Here is a 23,061-nt window from a genome sequence, read left to right as displayed (position 1 = left end):
ACAAATTCGTTCAGTTAGGGAAAAAATGATTATCGCCATCTTACTTACATTTAAGACTTTGTGTTATTGGTTCTTGTCCTCTTACACTTCGGTGATCGTGATCGATTCTAAGCACATGACAGTCGCTTTGACTTGAACAAGGCGTATACACGTTTTCAAACCTTTCGTCGTTTTCCAAAATTTTCCAGAATTTAAACAACTTTGGAGGTGATTACGTGAAGAACATTTCTGCAAATCAGGGGGGGGGGGGGGGGGGGGGGCTCAAAACGTGAACGCACGCAGATGCGCGAAAAATTTTCCCGCCTTTTCATAACATCACTTTGTTTAGATCTACGCGAAATGTCCACATTAGACAGTCGACTGAAGAATTTTAAATAAAACAATTTCGCAATTCGCGATTGTTGGATAGGAGATGATTATAACAAATTACTTAGTGCCTCGTGTGTTATTTATCACCTAGTTTCTAACGTAGGCTCATGGAATAATTGTTAAATTTAGAGTTAGACCTCTATCACCCAATTAATGATACATCCTCTCTCACATACTTGGGGTCCGTTTCTCGAAGGTCCCGAAAAGTTTTCGCACCCGGAAAGCCATAGCAAAATCTCGAAGCTTATGATTACAGAGCTGTTTTATTCGCGTATTCTTAATATGAACAGAGGTTCCCTCATTCAAGAAGTTTCAGGCGTATACACTTCGCCGTTTTTAGATACAGATGAACTAAAAAAGGTTTTACGGGCCCGAAAAGTTTCCGGGGCTTTCGAGAAACGGGCCCCTGGTATGGTGGGATACCATGTAGTCATTGGGAACGGACAAAGAAGAGAATACGTTTCGTTCTAGTGAGGTAGTTTTCTCTCAAAAGAGATAAGTCAAAATTCCAGTTTAATTTTTATTGCCTTAGTAATACTGACAATAAATAAATTAATAACAATATCCATCTCCCCCACGTTGGGGGTCGAGTAAGTGCCCCAATGGATCGTTTTCACGTGACGTCATCACTTTCTAAAATCCAAAACTAAAAACCACCAAAGTTTTTATCCTCAATAGGCATAAGAGGCGGTATATTTATATCTGTTTACAATTTTACAGCTCAATAGCGTACTTCGTTTGGAATCCAGAGCATTTTGAATTTCAGGGTTATGGAGGTGCGTGACACAAGGCTACGATCGAGTTTGTCGAAAAATATATACTTATCTCATGATTTTGAACCTTTTTAGAAGTTAGAGCATTATGAAGTGCTTATGTAAATGCTTGTTTAATCAGTGCTGATAATCAGTCGCCTAGATATCCAAAGTAAGTTCCAGATGTTTACACTATTTTCCGGCCGCCATATTGGTGTACCACGGAGGTACACCAACAAAGCGTTTTCATACCGGGCTCTGCGAAACATTTCGACGAATATCTGAAGTTTGGGGAAACGCGCAGGCCTAAAACTTGGAGGAGTGTCTTATTTAGTTATCTTCTATAACATCATTATTTCATAGCTTTTTCCACTGGATGGTTTTCGATTTCTTTTTTTATTGCGTGACAGTGAAAACGATCTATATGGGTGGTTGGGTGGGGGCAGTGCATTAGGCCAGCTGTAGTTTCTTTCTCTCAGTCCATATACATAGTATATATTTATGGCACTGTTTGGTCAGTATATACTCTCGGCGCATCTTTATTACCCCCACATACTAAAAAGAACTTATTTTAGACACCATAGTTTTTTTCCGTTCACAAAACTCCTCCTGTAATTTCGGTTGGAATGTAAAAGCAACACGACTTTCCAGTTCAGTTCACTGAAAACTTTCAGGAAGAAACCGCGGAATTTCGCAAAAGGTAGTTCGTTTTCCCGTTGAGCCGTTAAAGATGTGTTACATTTACCGTCGTGCATTATTTGCACAAGTTCCTAAGGTTTCGGCTTTCACGCCTTCACGCCTCGACCAGTATCTTCCAAAGGGAAGAGTTTTGAGGAGTCTTTGAAAACCACACTGATAATGCACCCAGCTTCAAATAAGTGCCCCCAGGCAAGCACCCCGTCCGCTCCATCCCCCAAGACACCACGAATACTGAAGAACGATAAAGAAATTGAAGTGGACGTCAGGGCTTTGAAGTGAAGTGTTAATGTGTATCGCACACTCAACTATGTGTTTCTACAACAGGATATTTCCCAAACTTTGCATTAAAGTTTTGTGTTAACCTGAAGTGAAGACAATGTCCTATTGAGACCAAACTTTGAGTACAAAAATAACCGCGCCCGTCTCGCACGTCTAGACTTTCCGGTTGCTATTCCGGCATTTACGGTGTGGCTTATTTATTGAGAACAGGGGGGATGAGCGGGCTTGGAGTTGACGGGGCCATAAGCACCAGCCGTTACGCCTTCAAAGTAACATTTGAAAATTAGTTTGCGTCAAACCACTAACTTACAATGTCAATCTCTTGACAACAATCACTCAATTTTCAAACAGGTTCGAAACAGTATGCTCTCAAAGCAGATTTTCTTTTTTGTTACAGCTTCAATTATTTAAAGAATTCACAATCAGCCAATCAAAAGCCTTGTCTCCACTATCATGCGATATCAAGCCACTGACCCGATGTGGCTGGATTTTTGTTAGAAATGGATAGGTTGGTAAATACTTAATCGTACCTTGTTGATACGCTAATACCTGCCACACCTATTTTGAACACAATTGTTTTTCAAGGTCATCACTGGAGATATAGTTGTTACACCTAACGTACCATTTAGATAGGCTTCGGCGGCATATCTGGCGAGTTTGGTCAAGCCATGGTTTGGATCTTGCCGAGACCCAGTCAAGCAAAGATACAAACCATGGATGGTTCGACCAATTAAGCCTGATGTATTGTTGAAGTTTCTTTCGGCGCATTTCTTTGCATAATTAATAAGCGTTACCGAAGGGGCATCCATGAATCCAGTACTGGTTCAATCATGTATGTCCATTATACTCTCATAGCCAATAACTAACACAATAAGAGAGCAAAATTAAGTGGCATATTTCAATATTTTCCTCCAACGCTGACGAATTGCAGCTACTCTGTAAAGGTTGCTCTTGGTTACACCCCTCAGTACTTTCGTAACAATATATAATATTATTAGTTGAAGTCTGTTGCCGGTTGAACCGTGGGTAGTCATCATCTTAGTCTTCTTTTCTTGCTCGGTTTCTTTGCTTTTGCGTAACCTTTACCAAACCAACCTGGACGTTTCGGACTTGAACGAGCACCATTCTCCGTTTTGCAGCTGTATGAATTACTTTCCTCACTGTTGTTACAGTTACTATCCTCCACTACCAGATATTCATTCCTCCCGTTATCAGGAGATTGGGCCACAGGGCACTGTGGCCCAGACATGGTTAAGTATTTGGTACTAAAAGTGTCCAATTCATGAGGCCTTAGTGTCGTCGCTAGTGTAAAAAGAGAATCTTTGCTTCTGCAAAACGTAAAAGATGATTGTTCCCATGTGATTCTGAACTCGCTCGTTTAACAAGAAAATAAAACCAAGCTCAGGAAAAGAGGCCATTGTGACTTAATACAAATATCGCACGAAGCTCCACATACATGTACAAGCCTTTATACCACGCCATAGAAAATACAGCCAATCAAAATAGAGGAAAACCGTTGCACATATAAACAATAGCCTCCATTTGGCGCGAAAATATGCTCGGATATTTGTCCTTGGACATTATCTGTTCCTCAAAGCTCACAGTTTTCCGGAAAACTGTTCGCTTAACGGAACAGATAATGTCCAAGGACAAATATCCGAGCATATTTTCGCGCCAAATGGAGGCTATTGTTTATATACGCAACGGTTTTCCTCTATTTTGATTGGCTGTATTTTCTATGGCATGGTATAAAAGCTTGTACATGTATGTGGAGCTTCAAATCAAGCAACATTTTCCCGTGGTCGGCACTCTTTCACATCACAGAAATGCCTCCTTCACCTGGGTTGTACTTCATAAATTACGTAAAATGATTATTATTTAGATCAAGTGAACATTTTAAAAGGTGACTGGTGAGTTAAGAAAGAGACTGTTGATTAAACACTAACCTTTTGTACTCTGGAATGGCAAGATTCAGTTTGTCCATCACTCTTTTCATAACATCATCACAGCGACCTATAAACACGTTGAGAATATGGAGGTTAGTTATTTGTAAGAAGATTCAGTGTGTCGGAAGCTAAAAAGTTGGTTATAAAGAAGGCTATTTTTGGGATACACCTCCCAGCATGCAAAACAATGCATGCGCAGCTGCAAAGCACAGAGAAGATGTGTCATTTAAAGAGATACTTCCACAATGATCAGAGTACATGTATTTTAAGTGAGACTATTCTTACCACTAATCTTCAAAGCTGCAAGATCATCCTTTGGTGTCCACTGAAATTAAAAATGCAGTGCATTTTAAGACAAAATTGTTTCACCATTTTAACAGTTAAGCAAATTTAAATAATACTTCCTGGGCAATACATGAAAATTAATATTTTAAATGTTCTCACGCTCTTTTACACCAGAACATGTATATGAGATGAGAGATGAGAGATGAGATGAGACTTTATTGAACACTCCAATGAGGGGCTTTTCGGTGATACTGAAAAGGTATCTCTTATACTGCCAAAAAACACTATCTGGCAGGCCAAAAAAACTCCATAACTACTTTGAGTTATGCTGTTGATGCCAATTGCGTGCTTCAGCATCTCAGATGGAAAGACCTGTACACCCAACATCAAATTGATAAAGCTCTGATGGTATATGGGTCTCTGAACGGTCCTTTTCCCGAATACCTCTCATTCAAATTTCCTAAATGGAATGTAATATGCTACTCTTTAGGAGACTCCGCAGACAAACTAGTTGTTCCCTTTTCATGAACTAACTTTCCCAAAAGCAGTTTTAGGTACAGTGGTGCAACCCTCTGGAACAGCCTACCCTGTAACCTTGGAAAGGCTAACTCGCTTGAAAAATTAAAGCACTTGCTCAATCTTGAATTCATAAAACAGATACAGGGCATTCATGGAGAGCATGCTTGTTATTAGTACATAATTTTTCAATTCTGTACTAAATGTATTATAATGATAATATTAGTTTTAATATAGATATAAATATATTCATTGTATTTGTAAATCCTGATGAATTTTCACCGTGTATAAAGAAAGATAATTTTAAGATTAAAGATGAAGTTTACTAGACTGGTACCACAGTGTCAGCTGATACTCCTGGGGGACACACCCATATAAAAAGGACGGGGGTGCTCATCGGAAATTTTGAAAAGAACCCTTAAGAGGTATCAAGATCCTGTTTTGTGGGCGTGGCTTGAAATTTTCTTCAGCCCTAAGAGATACCAATTCTGAACAAAACATTATCTCCTGTCATATTTTTTATAATAATGATAATAATAATAATAATAATAATAATAATAATAATAACAATAATAATAATAATCAAAAAGGGACTAGAAACTTATCTTGGAAGAATTCCCGGCCAATTAAGCATCAGTGAACTACAAAAGATAACCTTGCTAGGTACAGCACACATTTTGAGGAGGGTGCTATCAAGCTAAAAACTGGCTATCCCCTAGTGCCCCAGGACCATGGTTTGGTCTTGGCCCTAAGGACTCTAAGCAAACATTACGTGAGGACGATAATAATAATAATAATAATAATAATATTTAGTGAGGGAATCCAACTCGCCAAGGGCGGTTTTCAGTGGAGCCCTCCTAAATAAGAATCACCTAAAAATGACATAAATAAGAGTTACCTAATAAATTACTACATGCTAAAATAAATAAGAGTAAAAAGAGTTCGCATTAGTTAAAAAGTTAAAATTCTAAAGATTAAAATTAGCTAAAATCATTCAAAAACGTTTTCAGTTTTGCTTTAAAAATAGATAAAATATGTGTGTCTTTTAATTCACGCGGGAGGCTGTTCCAGTCCTTTGCTGCTTGATAAATGAACATTTACTTGCCCCAGTTAGTGCGAGGGAGGGGCAAACGAAGATCGTTCAATTGTCTCGTATTGTGCGAGTGAACAGCTTGATTTCTAATGAAACTGAAGTCAAAATCTGTTGACCCAATTAAGCACTTATGAATTACGGTGCAACGATGAAAAAATCGCCTTAAAGCAAGTGGCTTGAAATCAAGGCTTTTCAAGGCTTGAGTTGACGAGCTTCGGATTGGAAGGCCCAACAGTACTTTAGCAGCATTATTTTGAAGTACCTGCAGTTCTGACATTATGTTGAGATTGTTCTTGTCCCCCCAAATGAGGTCTCCATAATCAAAGAGTGGTAGGATTACGGTGTCGTATAGGGTGACCCTGGCTTGAAATGGCAGTAGATTTCTAACTTTCCTGATTAGGCCTATCCTTTGATTAACCTTCTTACAAACAGATTCGATGTGATCTGCCCAGGACATAGACTGATGAAGTGTTACGCCCAAATACTGGAATGATTCTGTTCTATAGATTATAGTACCCTTTACTTGAATAGATATTTCCTGGATACGTTTTAGTTTGTGTGGACACCCAAAGATGACAAAGTTGCATTTTGATCAATTAAGAGTGCGACCAGTACCCTATAAAAGGTACCGCAAAAGCTCTCATCATGGACCAGGCTCAACACCCTAAGAGGTACCAAAACCACTTTTGTAACCCCCAAAAGGTACGATGGGAGTCATGCGCCATGCTTGTTTCCGCCGTCATGAAGCTGTCCCACTGATAGTTAAATCCATACTTGTAAATGTGAGCAATTTGAAATCGGTAAATAGAATTTCTTGTAACCTCCATGTGAACTTCCAAGTAATCGTCTTTGATTGTTCTCCCTATACTCCTCATGTCTTGGATATTCTGAGATAAGGCAAGAGGATTGTACTGCCCAGCTATTAAACTAGCTACAGCTGTACCATTATCATAGCAAGTGAATGGGTGTCCTAGTGACAGACGATTCCATATTTCTAATGTCCTGAATAAACAAGGTTACACAAGGCAGGAAGGACACAAAATGAAATGGCTAGAGGTAACAAGCATCTTCACCTGAAGGTTAACAATATACAAGTTGGGTCTTCTGGTCTTCACTCTATTCATCCCCCATAAAGCATGATATCTCTTCAACACCTTCAAGGAAAAGGAGTCAACATTATAGCAGAAATAAATTGATAACTATGATTTCGCATAAAGTACAGTTACAAAAACTAAAGTACTTTATTAAAAAGCCAAGGTTTCTCTTTACTCCGAAAAACAATAAAGAAATTCCATACAAAGTTGTGTCTTGAAATCACTGATGCTAGTGAATTCCACATCATGAAAAATGCCAGAAAAATAAATCTTCATATAAGCAGCTTAAGACACATTATTTAATCAAAACAGTGTACACCACCTTTAAGCTTGATCCTAAACAAAGAATACAATCTGCAATTTTTGCTGTCTCCAAAGCTCCCTCCCAGTTTAATGGCCATCTCAGGTTACCCTTTTCACCAAAATGAACTATGGTATCTCTTAACTGTGAACTGCATTCGTGGCAATAACGATTTGTTTGATGTCTTCTCAGTCTTGTGTTTTCCGTTACATCAAACAGGCGATAGTAGATCTTGTCATTTTCTTCGCACTCTGTGCAGACCTACATGTACAAAATTGTGGAGACATCAGCACCTGAAACTTATTTGTTTTAACATCAGAAGTATTTGAAACAAACCATTGGCTGACTGCTTGAGTGAGTTGGCTATAATCATCTCATAGACAAACAAATGCAAGTGGAATAATAATTGTTTTAATAATTATCACATATGGGGCCAAATTACTGAAAGCTGATTTGCTGAGAGAGAGAGCATTTTTTCTTAATCACGAGGGCACTTTTGGTAATCAAGAGGGCATAATTACTTGATGCCGATTGCCTGAGCATGCCTACATTAAGTTAGTTTCTGAGGGTCCACAATAAGGTTCTCGGATCCTGCTTTCCTGCCCAATTTTTTCTGTTAATCCCACCATCCCGCCCTTTTTTGCCTGGAAATCCCGATCCCGCCCACTTTTCAAAGACATTTCTGTGTTAATTATTTATTTGTTAAATTAATAATTAATTTAATTATTAACACAGAATATTTTTCAAAATAGATATCGTCTAAAAGATCACAAAAGAATTCAATGGCTAGCAGATAAGTAAGCACAAATGTTTAAAACGTTTCTTTCCGTAAACAGTTTATACTGTTTTGTTTTTTTTTGTCCACGTATCAGTGAAAGAAAAAGATTTTTCATTCCCATATTTAAGAAATTGTCCGTAAATACACTTGACAGTTTCTTTCAAAGCTTTCAGCGTCTTTACTTTCCTTGAAATCTGGGCTCAGAACTTTTCTTTCCGAATGAAGGCATTCCTTCTCGCACATCCTTTTCGTTTATATGGCGTGCAATTTGTAATGTCGCATACTTTGTACGGTAAATCACTATCACCGTCATCTGGTGTGGCCATCCTAGCCAAAACAAGACAAGCGCTCTGGAAAGGTCGAAACTAAGACTAGAAAGAATAGGATAGATCGGGGGGGAACAAGATTACAGCAGCAAGCGTTGAAAATGTTGGAAATGGACAGATGTCATTGATGTCAGGGGTCAACACAAATGATCCAAATCAGTAGGAGTAGGACTCAAAGACCTCATACAGTCTCATGATGCTAACGTAGTCAAGTGATAATGGATACGTTTGACAGAACCTGACAGGGCACAGAGCCATTGCTATTCATTACTTGAAACCTAACACAGCTATACACACAAAAGGTTCGTTTCTGCCAGCTTGTGGTTTTTGCACTGGTCAATAAAAATTTATGAGTTCACGTAAATCCTACTCTGTTCCTCTCACGAAACCCGCATCCCAGCCCTATGAAAACACAAAATCCTGCTCCCGCTTGTAATTGTAATTCCCGCTTCCCGCCCCTGTTTTCAGCTCAAATCCCAAATATCACGGCGAAAAAAAGCCAAATCCCGCATCCCGCCAAACCTATTGGGGACCCTTGTTTCCCGCTTCAAACAGATTTTGGAAAGGAATTTCAGAACATATCGCTTCAGTCTGAGTTTGACCTAAACATGGTTATTTCATCTTAACATGAAAGAAAATCGACATGCAGCAAAGTGCAGTCTTTTGGTGGAAAAGCAAAGGATTTTTCCATCCAAAAACGTATTGATTCACAGCCTGCATGAAAAAACTTTGAGTTGGTATGGCTCATTTCGCACGAAGCATAGAGTTACAGAACTTCATGGCTGCCAAACTGAAAGTTAATTTCTTCGTTTTGCTTTGGGTTGCCTTATTAGTGTCACGGGTCACCTTATCAGCACAAAAAAGAGCGTGAATTTTGTTGGTATGTTAAGTTTTCGTGGTGGAAAGGAGAGTTTTGGATTCAAGAAGTTATTAGAGCTTGTTTGGACACTTACTTGTTTACGTCTTTCATCGACTGATGAAATAGTTTCACACCGTTGCAAGCTTCGCAAAACAGGTGAATAAAATTAGATTGCTTAAGTTTTATTTGTTAAGAAATTGCTTTGAGTGAATTGAACTTGCTGTGTTTTGCTTACTATTATAGTAGGCTTTTCCCGTTCTACTGCCAGCCTGTTCTTTAATAACAACTGGCGAGCCTGTTTACGCAATGGCAAGATCTTGAAAGTTTTCATTTGTACAGAATTTTACCCTTTAGGTGATAAACAAGTAATCGCAAGTGCCCTCGGGCAATTAAGGATTAATTTCAAAGTTTTTCTAATTGCCCTCATTGCTTCACGACCCCAAAGAACTACAGGTATGCTTTCCATATTTGTAGAGTAATGGTGTAATTGCTCATATACCATGATGGCTAAACCAAATGAAAGCTATTAATTAAAATTACATTATCCAATGATCCAGTTTTTAATAATTAACAATTAATAATGGTAATAGGACAAAGTGGAGTCCAATTCGGTCTGTAATCATATGTTTTGAGTGATTAACAAAATTGGCTGACCCAGAGCAGGAGTCCGATTTGTTAATCACGAGTATGATTACAAACTGAATTGGACGATGCGAAGCCCTGTTACCAATTAATCAAAACTATTGCAAAATTCGAGAAATGAACAAACCATCAATTAGGCGCTGAACGATTAAACATCGTTACTGAAAAACGCAGCAGTTTACTCAACAAAGTACACCACAACAGCGTGCGCAAAATGATGCGTACTGTCCAATTACAAGTATGACACGTACACTGTCCAAATAATGCTCTAATCAAAACAATTACAATTTCCTCAAATGTGATTGGTGCATAAACTGCTGTATTTTGCTCTAATTAATCTGCAAAGTTGTAATCGGACAGTGTAATCGGACAGTTGGCTGTAATCGGACACCTGTAATCAGACAGTTATATGAGCCAATCATTTTAAGTCCTCTCCACTAAATCCACCAATCACAACATTGATTACAATCACTATAGCAACCAATTCAAGAGACTGACTTTGTAAAATTGTGGACATCATGTCGTCCAATTCAGTCTGTAATCATACTCGTGGTCAACAAATCGGACTCCTGCTTTGCAGTCGTCCGATTTTGTTAATCACTCCTATGATTACAGACCGAACTGGACTCCACTCAGTCCTATTACCATTATAAATCAGGTTGCTGATAGCCAATCATGTTCGAGAATTTTGTTATAGTTTTGATTAAACACAGAAGTGGAAGTGAATAGTGGTGGATATTTAATGAAGCCATGAAGTGGCAAGGTAAATATCCACACCACTTTTACAAACACTGAGGTGAATAAATTTGCTTTTAGGATATACTAGTGGACAAAAAAAGAAACTGACAAATGGTGGGAAATTAAAAAATCCCAGCTTGAAGGTGAATAGTACTTTGTTAATCACCTCTGAAATAACCAATCAGAATGTGTGAAAAGCACTCTTCACTTGTGTAGAATGTATACTTAAGGTGGTTATTCCAGGTTACTATTATTTCTGATATTAACATTTATTTAATAAGTAAGTATCTACACTTTGTTGTAACTTGTTGCTATTAGTACTGGAGTTATTTGCAGTATCATAAGCATTGGCTACTACTGCTGCACCTCAACAAACATGTTCCCATGGACCTCTGACAATGCCTCTGGTGGAAGACCACTTCTGACATGAAGTCCATCACAATTCTGTGACACAACATGCTTGACCTGACAATGATAATGAAAGAAACAAACAAAAAAAATAAACAAAAACAAAAACTTATCTTAAGATGATTAAAAACTGCCGTACATTAGCCTCTTTTATAAAGGAATCCTGGAGATGCTTTTTTAAAGCACCATCTTCCAAGGAGATGACGTTTTTGCTTAATAGTTTATTTAGTGAAAACGCCTGTGAAAACTAGTGTAAGAAAAATATAGCAGAGGAACATTAAAGAAGACAACTTATCTGTGGGTTCCACTTGCCTGTTCAAAGCACCACGCAATTAGATACAGCAGACAATATGTTTACACACGGTAAAGTAATCAAGGTAGATTGGAGAAAACCTTCTAACTACACAAATGTACATAATCAAGGGAGAGTACTCACCAGTCTTTCCTGATAAAGCTTTGTGATGCTCATGTGAGTTAAAGTTGGATCAGCATCAGCCAAATTATATGAACTGAGAAAAGAAACAAAAACTGATCAATACCTCATTTATTCTTTCTCCTGTTGTAGTGTCACATTCACTAATTCATCAAGTTAAAACAAAGAAAATCATGAACGTGAAGGAGGTTTGGATACCCGGTCTTAATTAACATAGATTTTGACGATTTTAATTCTTCGTTTACTCCTTAGTTTTTGTTTCAATTGAGAAGATATATCAAACACTTGAGACTGTTTCATCAGCTATCCAAACACCTAGTATTTCATCAAAAAATAATACTCCACTGCGGGTTGTATTTTCAACCCTCTTCTCCCTGTTTGGATGTCCCGATGAAACACTGTCTCTTGTGTCTGATACATTACTTCACAATAATGGTGGGTGTCCTCAATTAGCACTTGTCTGAGGTTTCATTCACTTATCATCAGGCATGGTACAAGTTCTGAAACTCTAGAGAGGGTCTGATGACTACTGAAGCAGGGCCCCTAACTAACAAACATGTACCAAAGCTTGTGGGAAAAACTTTCCCACAAGTTAAATTTGACAGGGAGAAAAAGCTACTGCAAACCTTAAAACTTGTAGCATAAGTTTAAGAAAATAAAATGACAATTTTTTTTTACTATTGATTGGGTTTGATTGAGTTCATATACATGTAGTTCAGTTGAGTTCAATCAAGTTAGATCGTGTCCGATTTGAAACTGGATGGCATGGTGATTGAAAAACAACAGTCACCTAAAACCAAGGACAAAGTCGTGGGGGAATGGGAAGAAATCACTCTTTGCTGTAAGCTCACATATGCGCTCCCCAACAAGATTGCCAGCTATGTAGGGTACTTGGGTTATGAAAGACTCCCTAGGCTGATAGAAATGAATCATGAAATGGAATGGAACTATAGTGAAGTACGACTAACTGTCTACTGTCTGTTGAACTTTACTGATTTTTTTGAATTTGTCCATTTTACAGTCAGTTTGTCCATTTTACTGTAAGCTGGCATGTGCACTCCCCAACAAGACTGCCAGCTATGTAGGGTACTTGGGTTATGAAAGACTCCCTAGGCTGATAGAAACGAATCATGAAATGGAATTGAACTACTGTGAAGTAAGACTAACTGTCTACTGTCCATTTTATGGTCAGTTTGTTCTTTCATTTGTAAAACCTGTTATGTGTTTTCCATGCTCAAAGGTTATTTCAATAAAAATATATTACTATTAAAATTGACAGTTGCTTGTGGTAATTCATTGTTCTAGTTAATTATTAATTTGTGGCTGTTACTATGACAGACTGATCAAGAGGTATTTAGGTGAAATTTTCAATTTTTTCAACTGTGTTCGATTGAGTTCGATTGGATGCTATTAGTTTGGAAATTGAACGCAATCCAAATCTCTCACACAATTTTCTTTTGGTTCCATTAAATTCGATTACCAAACAGTTTGATTAGTAACATTGGGTATAATAGACACATTAAATGTCCTTCTACAAGTTGTGCTAGGTGAGACACCAATGCTTGTTCATGGTAACAGGTTGAAATTCATGTGAGTTTCCTTTTCTGAGGTCCAATTGATTATGCTGTTTAAGTTTTGATACTGTTGGAAGTTACTGATCTGCTGGCAGATAACAACTTTTTGGAGGTAACTTATTTTGAGAAACTGGCCATAGCTGGTTCTACAGTGAAAAGAGCTGAGCTGACTTCTTGTGAATGTATTTAATTTGCATTTTTTTTCTACTTGCTGGGGAATTTGCATTCTGGGCTGGTTCTCTGATCAGAAAAAGCTATCAGGTATAGCTTTATTATGCATGTATATACTGCTTTATCACATCAGTACCCTGAAAACACTACACCACAAAGCTACAACACATCCAGTGTATCATAGCCTTGAAGTTAACTGTCAAAAGCTTCACCTAAGAAGCTTAAGCAATTAACAGAGTTTAACCGGGAACCTGCTGCTCTGATAATTAATTAATAATACTCTACTAGCACACACACAAAAAAAACAGTTAAAAAGTGTTTTACCCTAGTTTTTCTCCTCGAGACAGGCGAGTCCACACTCCATCAGGGCCTCTACAAATGTTACACAAGACTCAGTCTATTTGACATGTTAATGAAAAGAAAACATACTATTTTGTAAACCTACGCTTATATCAACGGAGGCTGCGGTATCACTATAAATTTTTAATATATACAAGGTCAACTAACCTATAGTCAGGAATCGAGGCCGCCTGGAAGAAAAAGGACACATTATAATTAAGTCTTGCACAATGGAAATTAAAGAGGAATAGATGAACTTACTCACAGGGTTGCTTCACGCCCGCACTGATTAGTTTATCTTACCGTGCTAACTCCAGCACCAGTGTAAACAACCAGGCATTTGGCCTTCACTATTGCTTGAGCCAGTTCAGTTGTCTTTTCATCCAACACATCAGGCGGATCAAGCACCTATATCCCAAGAAATGAAGGGGTTATAAATAACACCCTTAAAAATGTAAAATAAACAGAAAATTGAAACAGCTTCACGACATACCTCTTCAACTCGGCGCTTAGCTAGTTCTTGTCGCAAAGATCGCTTCTCTATTTCTTGGACTATTTCTTGCGAATTAGCCATCATTTGCAGCTCTTCGTCATTTCTTAATGAAGGATCCTTTTTCAAAATCTGTCTAATGCTATTATATCGCTCCTTTGCCTCAAATTTAACAAAAATGTCGGCTTTTTGTGCCAACTTCCTCTTCTCACGGAAGCCCACGGCAGCCATCTTGGTTTCGTATAAACATTGATAAGTTTGTACCCAATAATTCTCACTCTTCGAGGAGGGAAAAGATCTGGGGGCGAACCTGCGCGACAGGGTATGTGTGATGGTACACTGTTTTTTTCGCTTGCATATAATAGCCCTTTTTACAGTTCCCGGCGCCATCTTGGAATAGCAACCGCGCAAACACCAGATCGAGGCTAACGTTGACCCGGGAAACACAAACAAAGAGAAATCACAGCTGTTTTGCTCGCGCGTTCCTCTCTGTAGCTATTTTCTTCGATCAAAATGGTCATAAAGTACAAAGACAAGGAAATTACGACCCTTGAGGATATACAGAAACTCTCAGTGAAAGATCTGAGGGATATTTTGAAGAGTAATTCGGAAAGAGCCGGCGGAATAAAGGCGGACTTGGTGCTGAAAGTGTACGCTTTGCTTATGCGGAACGTAACAACGCCGGCTGATAACGCCCAGGAAAGTGTGGAAATCACTGGCGACTTCAAATACGACGAAATCCTAAGACAAATCTCCGCTTTTGGATGGTCTACTGACTTGCGTCAGCTTCCAGAACTGAACTTTATTCAGCTGTACGATTACCTTGTCGTGTCTACACGCAAGTACTGCCACATTGTGCTAAAAGGCACAAACTACAAGAAGCTGAAAAGTTACCAATTTTTCTTCGAAGGCAACGTAAAACGGCTGGAAAGCAAAGCTTATCAAGGCAAGACCTATGTTAAGGCCAGCGTTCTTCCTTCAATGAAGAAGAATTCGTATAGAGTTTTAGTGGAGTTCTCACCTCAGTGTGACATTTTGCGAGCAGCGTGCACGTGTCCGGCTGGACTTGGCAGACTCGGCAAAGGAAAATGCAACCACGTAGGAGGCGTACTGTTTGCTATCGAAGACTTCACAAGGAGAGGATTGCAAAAACACGCTGAACCATTGTCGTGCACGTCACGGCTGTCTGTATGGGTTGTGCCACGCAACCAAAGTGTCGCAGCAAAGCCACTAGACCAGGTCTTGATTAGAAAGATACGATTCGGCAAGAAAAACATTCGTCTGCAACCCAAGATCATAAAATTTGACCCAAGAGCGCCAAATCAGCGAACAATAGAGGAAGCGAGTTTCAAAACCTTCAGTGAAAGTCTTCAGAATTGTCTCCCTGCTAGCTCATTCTTCTTGTTTCACGACATCAAGTCAAACTGTCTAGAGGCGTCTGACCCCGAAGAGCAAGAGGAGGAGCCAGAGGGTGTGCCCTTTACAGATAGTTATGATATAGCTACCAAGCACTTTAAATCTATGGTCGATGAACACATCTCTAACTTAACTATCACCCAGGAAGAGATCCAGGAAACAGAAAGATTGACACGTGGACAAAACAAAAACAATCTTTGGTTTGAAAAAAGGAAAACTCTCTTGACAGCCTCAAATTTTGGAAAAGCTGCCAAGACTAAAGTGGAACCCTCAAATAAAGTAAAATCAATTCTCTATTCAAACTTCACAACAGATGCTGTTCAATATGGCATTGAAAGTGAACCAAAGGCAGTGAACTTATATATTAGGGAAATGCGAACAGCCGGGATTGATGTCACAGTGGAGGAAGTTGGGCTACTGGTGTCTAAGGACAAACCATACCTAGGAGCCAGCATAGACAGAATTGTCACCTTCACGCACACACAAGAAAAATGGGGAATGGAAATTAAATCCCCCTTAAGCAAAGCTGGCATGACTATTGAAGAGGCATGCAAAAATAAAACCTTTTTTCTGGAGAAACTTTCTGATGGAACTGTAAGGCTTAAAAGAAATCATGACTACTATATTCAAATTCAAGGGCAGCTCTACTGTTCCAACTTGGATCTGAAAGGTATTATTCTCACAGTGTACTTTGGAGAGGACAGGCCACTCTTTCTGGAGAAGATCTGCTTAGCCAATACTTGGTCCAGTGACTTTCTGCCCAAGATTGACTTCTTCTACAGAAGGGCACTTTTTCCTGAGCTTCTTACCAAATGAGTACAACGGGGAAAGATTCTCTACCTGCATGGTGGCTGGCTGGCCTATGGCCAATATCACTGCACAAGGGCTGGCTTGAAAATGAAATTTCAGAGACAAGCATAAGCTAAAGTTTGATGTATTACTGGGCAGTAAATTTATTAATTTATTACTACCATCATTACGATTTCATTTATGTTAAAATGAAAAGTCAATGTTACCCAAAAATTCACTTATGATGTAAATACATGGCAGTGCAGGGATGAATTTGCACTTGCACAGTCTCTCTGTTATTCTCTATCTGTATTTTCACAGAATACAGTTGAATTAAGTTGAAAGTAGGATTATTTTGAATTTCCCATGGTGGGTGACATCAGGTTATAATTATTGATTTTTTTGGCTTTTCTGCATGAATACACCCATTTATTAATACTCACTCCCTATACATTCTCCCAAGGGGTAAATGTACCTGGGCAAGAAGGGCGGGGGGGGGGGGGGGGGGGGTTACAAAGACAAAAAAGAAAGAAATGTATGAAGCATAATTAACATTTCAAGAGGGGTGGGGGTGTTGATGTTTTTCTTGGAACTACAATTAAATTTTAGACAATTAGATTATATTACAATTAGATTATTATTATTATTATTATTATTATTAGTATTATTATTATTAAGTAAGAACTACATGTTGTAATTTGTTATTAGGTGATGATTTGGCAGTGTGTTCAAATAAATATTAACCTTGTATTCATCCACTGTACACTGCCACAACATTGAATTGATGCTTACCATCCTTCTTAAATTCTGTTTTGATTAATAATGGTAAAAGGACTTTGTGTAAGCCAATTCTGTCTGTAATCATACTGATACCTGTGATTTAAACAAAGTTAATCAGACTTTTGCTATGCTACTGTCTGTATGATTACAGACAAAACTGGACTTCACGTAGACAATTACCATTATTAGCCAAAGCTATAACAAAATTCTTCAATCTGGATAGTCACAATACAAACTAGGAATTTGGTTTGGCAGGTTGTAGTAAAGGAGGAAGAAAGTTTGTTAACAGCCCACATACTGTTGCAATCTGTGTTGCATATGGGCTTAATGTGTTTGGGAGGTTACCGTCTAAAATATGGTAAGTTTTAATTCTACCAATTGCCCGCTCCACATGTATTCGCACAGAGGCAATGTTCATAGTTTCTTCTGTCTCAGCTGCAGTCATTTGATCCCGTCCTCCTAAAAATGGTGGCATATTGACGGTGACACCATCAGGCACAATGTCCTTTATGTCAAAACCACGGTCAACCATAACATTGTCACCACTATCTAATAAATCAAGCACTCCACTTTCGCGGGTAATTTGTTTATCGGATACACGTCCACCCCAGAGGTCAGAAAGAAACGTGACTTGGCCATTTGGCGTAACTCCAACAAGAAGCTTCCAAGTATTATTATTAATCGGACCAAGTTTCAGACTGTGCGATCATTGCAGACGGCCGCTGAATAAAAATCTCGGTACAGTCCAAAATGATTCTGGTTGTAGAAAATTCCGCAAACTCTGCTGGCATGTTTTTGCGTACCAACTCTTGGGTAGGGAAAGGGAAAATACTCTGAAGCTCAAAGTACAACAGATTTATCCAGGTAATGCAAATCCTTGAAACAAGGCTGATGCTTACACCAAATCTGTCAGCCAGATCCTGAACAAATAGGCCAGCCTTCAGTCGCATTAATACCAACAGAAATTCATCGAGAAATGTTAATTTCCTGGAGGGTCCAGGCTTTTTCCGATTTTCATCTTCTTGATAAGGCTGACTCTCTTTCACAAACTGCTCTCCTTTCCAGTACTGCATCTTCTCCAGTTTTGGCTCAATAAACTTATAGAAATTGATCAGTGCCTGATATGATGGAAAGCCAGTGTAAAATAAAATCGCTGAATCATCATCCTTTATTTTGTCTAGAGAAAATTGCCGCCCTAGCAAAAGCTCATTTTCATTTTTCACTTTGGTCAACTCTTCTTCACAATCACCTAGCTTTAGTTCCAATAATGTGATCTTCTGCTGCAGCTCTGTAATAATATCAACATCAGGGGATCCTGCTGATTCCAGATTATCCGTACATGAGGTTGAACCTTGTTCAGTGGCAGCTGAAACTGTTTCAAGTGGTACATGCATATTGAGTGACCCTTCCATGGAATCTGACACATCCATTTCCTCTGTAGAAACAGTTCTGCTTTGCATTCGTTTAGCAGGAGCTTTTCGTGAAGTTTTCTTTGAAGTCCATTCAAACTGGGATGGCTCGGCACCTTAAAATAAAAATGAAGGTTATCATCAAAAATAAAAACCTGTAAAAATAATGGCAATATAAATGATACAGTGCCGATGAACTCAGTGAAAGGATAATTTCAATTATGAATAATATCAACTATAATAATTGGCTTCAGTTTATTTACAGAACACATTCATACATTGAAGGTACAACAAACAGCCCAGTTTATATTCACTGCTATACAATACTGTAACTTTAAAACTATAATATTTCAGGATCTTTCATGTGAACAGTAAACATCATTATTCAAAAGCTTTACAGTCTTCTCGTCAAATTAAACTTTGCAAAGACAAGTACGAATGAAAAAATTAAGCCAAATGTAGGAGTAATGAAATATGATATTTTGTTATGGGCTTGCATGTATTTTATTACAAACCTGTCTTTAAGTAACAGCGGCCTCCCAGTTTTCGTAAAATGTCTTCTTGTCGAAAATGTTCTGAGCAAACTACAGTCGCACCAGTCACCTTAAACCCGTCCTTTCCATGCTGCCTCTTTACAAGGTTGCACCATCGATTTCTGCGCTTGGGGTCAGTTGGAAACTGGAAGAAATGATGACCTGCGAATAGGCCTCTGTCATCATAATAGCTGTTGTTGCAGCCAAACACAGCACAATGTTTTCCTCTTTTCTTCTTCGAAGTCGACGGAGGAGTATCTAGGTTATTATTTCCGTTGTTCATTATCCAAAAAACTTCGAACACACGCGAACGAAAGCGAATAAAAGCGAAGAAAGGCGTCGTTTCCTGTACAAATTACACCAAATGCAACATACGACTCAACGTTAGCCTCGATGTGGTGTTTGCGCGGTTGCTATTCCAAGATGGCGCCGGGAACTGTGAAAAGGGCTATTCGTGGTAGGCGCCTTCCCCTTCACCCCTTAAATGCTAACCACAAGCAAACAGCAGCAAATAAATGCTAACCGCAAGCAAACAGCAGTAAATAAATGCTAGACTGCAAGCAAACAGCTAGACTACGAGTAGTCCCTCTTTCGCTTAGTCCACACTGAGTCCATCGTGCGTGACGCGAAAGAAAACCGCGAGAAAAAAATGGCTGCGCGAAATCCTAGGGGCGATGACCGCCTAAGCCCAAGAGTTTGACCTATCACGGCCGAGTGATTTTTGGGTGTAGGATTTCTCATCTTGACGTCGTCTTATTACCGCCTGTTGTCAATAACCGCGGAAGATATCCTGAATAAAATTGCTCTACTCTACTCTTCAAGTAGCCAGGCAAAAACATATGCTGTGAGAAGTATATCTTCGTTCAGTGTTCGTTCAGCGAAACTGCGAAAGAAGTTTTAAAAAGAAGACGGCGAATGAGGCATCTTGTAACGATTTTCGCTGCGTCTGTAGGTGTAAATCTAAGTTATTGCGAAAATTTCAAATGCAGAGTTTCAACCGAGAATTTGCATTATGTGTTCCCGGGGTATCTAATCGAACAGTTCGGTAATTTGAACACCACTCGTTCGATTGCCGAGCTCAATCGAACATAATCGAACTCACAATAAAATTTTGCCAATCGAACACAATCGAACGTTCGATTACCGAACTCTTGTTCGATAGGACAATTTTCATATCGCATGATAGGCACGTGGTCTGTGGAAATTCAGTCTTAAGGTCAAATCACTGTTGGCTTCCCCCTTCCCTTTTCACCCGACTTTCAGTAAACATGTCGAAAACGTCAGGAAGCGATATCCAGGAGACCCGGGAGGACACTGCACTTATCGAGATTTCGTGTAGTGTAAAAGGCTACAAAGAATGTCGGTTCAGTGTAGATGTGGGAGAAGAGTTTCTCATCCATAAGAAGATTGGCTCCAGGGGAAGAGCGTTTAAAGCCACTAACACTAGAGGGCAGTTAGGACATCTTGAGCGGACCTTGGTGTCACCTCTTTGGCCCTTTAAGGACGGGATGAAATGGGTCTGAAATGGTGAGTAATAGTTCCACTAAGACTAAACGGATTTTGTTTTCACCGGGTTTTGAAGAACACCCGGGAGAATATGGTGTAAACGGTGGTGTCCGTGTCAAGCGGAAATCCCATGACCACATGTCTGACTGGCTCGCGTGGGTGTATAATTGAAATTTACCCGGGAATGACAGTAGAATTGCTGTGTTTTAAAAGGTGAGGAAACGAACGGTGAATTTCAGTTAACGGAAGATGATCAAGTATTTATCAATAGTAAGCTTCCTGAGCTGTTTGAGAAAGAATCAAGACGGAAGAAACAGGAAGAAAAAGAAAAACAACATATATTCAACAACTAAAAGCAGGGGATCCAAAGGACATGACAGTAATTTTTCTTAGGGAAGTATTATTAGAAATGGGCCTTTCGTTCAAGTCGGGTGAAACAAAAGCTTATCGATAAAGTCACTCACGCAAGATCAAGCTTGGATATCACCCGGGATATAACTCAGCCAGTCGGTGCCATGGCAAACAGCGCGAGTACGATGGTGCAGCATGCGCAGCAAACATCAGTTCAATCCCAAGGCATAAATTTCGCGCGGCGTGATTTTGAGAACGACTCAAGAAGAACAACATTCTCATCTAACACTTACGAACAGTTTGATTACAAGGTTATTGCCTATATATTACGTTGATTTCGATCTAAGGGACTGTGCAATAAAAATTACCTGGAGGTGGGGTTGGGAAATTTGAGGGGAGGAGGGCATAGGAGAAAATGACAACAAGAGAGAGGGGGGTTGGAGGTAAAATTTAATACATACAGGGAGGGTATTACTTTTTCATTCCTTTCTGCAAACTGGAACAGTAGTGGAAGAGTTTTTAGAATTAAAATACTATCATTGAAATAAAACTGACAAGGTGTTCTGATCTATGAGCTGTTGTTTTCCTATCTGGAGAGAGGTCTTTGCAAGAGGTATGTTCCCAGTTCAACGTGGACGAGACTGCATGTAAAAGTTATGTACAGCACCTTGAGTTCCTCGATGCAAAAGCCAAAAAAACAGAGTAAGAGAAAGGAACACTCTTCCGCTTATTTCTTGAACAATTGAAAAAGATGTAAAAGCCCTTACCAACAAGCAGCTGAAAATGTATCTAAAGCAAAAAGGTCTTAAGATAAGTGGAAGCAAGGCTGAGTTGATTGATCGAGTTCTCACCAACACACGCGGGAACCTTAGTGCCAGAGATGCTGTAGAAGATGAGGAATCTCCCAATTCATGAGAAGATGACACAAGCTCAGTGTCCAGTGATTCTGATGACTCTTCAAATGAATCTTCGACATGCGTCGAAGAGTCATTTGAAGTGATGTTTGTACCGGAGGAAGAACTCCAACAAGTAAACTAGGCATGAGAGATTCAATGGGAGGAGACTTTTTTCAAGAGGGGTAGCCTTAATATTATCATTAGTGAGGGGGGGGGGGGGGGTTGAAATCAATTTTTGCCTAATGAGACGGGGGTATGACTTAGTTTTGGGGCATATTTCACCCATTTCCCAGCACCCCCCCCCCCCTTCGGGTAATTATTGCACAGTCCCTAAAGAAAAAAATTGTTTTACTTGTCCACTTATTTTTTTTATCATCTATGTTGATTACGAGCTCTTCTGCCGAAGTAATTGCTATCATGCTAGCGACTGCTCTCCTCGTCTCCACGTCACTCTTGGCCGCTCTTGAAGACTTAGAGAGAGTTATGGCTGCAGCGCGGTGCCTACTAATGTAATCATTATAATTTTAAACACAACTGCCTGTGTTGCAGTTATTGAAATGGTACGATTTCTGTCTGTTTACAGTCACATCGAAGATAATCGTATAAGCCATTTCCTTTCAACACCCACACAGTACACCCGGGAGTACATGAGTAACAGTCGCTGACATTGACTTTGTTTTGTTTGAACATTGACATTCAGTATGAAGTTATTTCTCTTTATTCCCATTCAATAAAGGCTGATAGTGACTATACCCTACGTGTTTTACTACTTTCCAGTGTCAAGAGATATCGTCTGAACAAAATTGCATCGGATTGGTTCGATTTTGTTCGATTGGTTCGAAAATCAAACTCACAGCAAAATAGATGTTCGATTTTGTTCGATTGCCGAACCCAATCGAACACCAATCGTTCGATTGAGTTCGATTGGATTTTGGTTCGATTTTGTTCGATTAGATACCCCGGGTGTATTTGACATGGGAGATCATCCAACCGCGGTGAAATGTTTGCCGATAGCAGCGGAAAGTTTCAGGTAAATGTCCGGTTTCAAGTGAAAGTCCGGTTCAATCTTTCAAATCAGTGGACGGCAGAAAGGCCAAGCTCATATTCGCTGACTTGGACGTTGCTGTTGAGCGGCGAAATCACTAACACGCTCGCAGTCGGGTTGGAGGCGGAAAACTTTGCTAAACAAGACACTGGATAAATTTAAATTTTTCCAAAGCCTGTTGGCAGATTCGCAAGAACATCACGGCTTGCGAAGCGCGATTCCAATGTTTCGATTTGCTCTGGTA

At 39.3% G+C, this 23,061-nt stretch overlaps 2 protein-coding genes and 1 pseudogene across 2 annotated transcripts; 1 reads left to right on the top strand and 2 right to left on the bottom strand.

Moving 5' to 3' along the window:
- Nucleotides 1-267: 267 nt before the first annotated feature.
- Nucleotides 268-14,449, bottom strand: LOC145490849 (NAD-dependent protein deacetylase sirtuin-7-like). The gene is made up of 11 exons (XM_081469952.1): nucleotides 14,096-14,449; nucleotides 13,906-14,010; nucleotides 13,771-13,793; nucleotides 13,588-13,635; nucleotides 11,522-11,594; nucleotides 11,044-11,142; nucleotides 7,356-7,595; nucleotides 7,013-7,093; nucleotides 4,331-4,370; nucleotides 4,046-4,112; nucleotides 268-3,427 (listed from the first exon to the last, which is right to left on the bottom strand). Exons 1-11 carry the CDS (start codon nucleotides 14,321-14,323, stop codon nucleotides 3,133-3,135), a joined length of 1,299 nt encoding a protein of 432 aa, XP_081326078.1. The 5' UTR covers nucleotides 14,324-14,449; the 3' UTR covers nucleotides 268-3,132.
- A 9-nt stretch (nucleotides 14,450-14,458) lies between these two features.
- Nucleotides 14,459-16,324, top strand: LOC145490848 (uncharacterized). Its single transcript, XM_081469951.1, has one exon. It carries the CDS (start codon nucleotides 14,606-14,608, stop codon nucleotides 16,322-16,324), a length of 1,719 nt encoding a protein of 572 aa, XP_081326077.1. The 5' UTR covers nucleotides 14,459-14,605.
- Nucleotides 16,325-17,058: 734 nt separating this feature from the next.
- LOC145490850 (uncharacterized) lies at nucleotides 17,059-19,112 on the bottom strand (annotated as a pseudogene).
- Nucleotides 19,113-23,061: the final 3,949 nt, after the last annotated feature.

The sequence above is a fragment of the Orbicella franksi genome, chromosome 6 (assembly GCF_964199315.1).
Source record: "Orbicella franksi chromosome 6, jaOrbFran1.1, whole genome shotgun sequence".
Classification (NCBI taxonomy): Eukaryota; Metazoa; Cnidaria; class Anthozoa; order Scleractinia; family Merulinidae; genus Orbicella; species Orbicella franksi.
The sequence above is the reverse complement of the archived record's forward strand: the minus strand, read 5'-3'. Positions and strand labels throughout refer to the sequence as shown.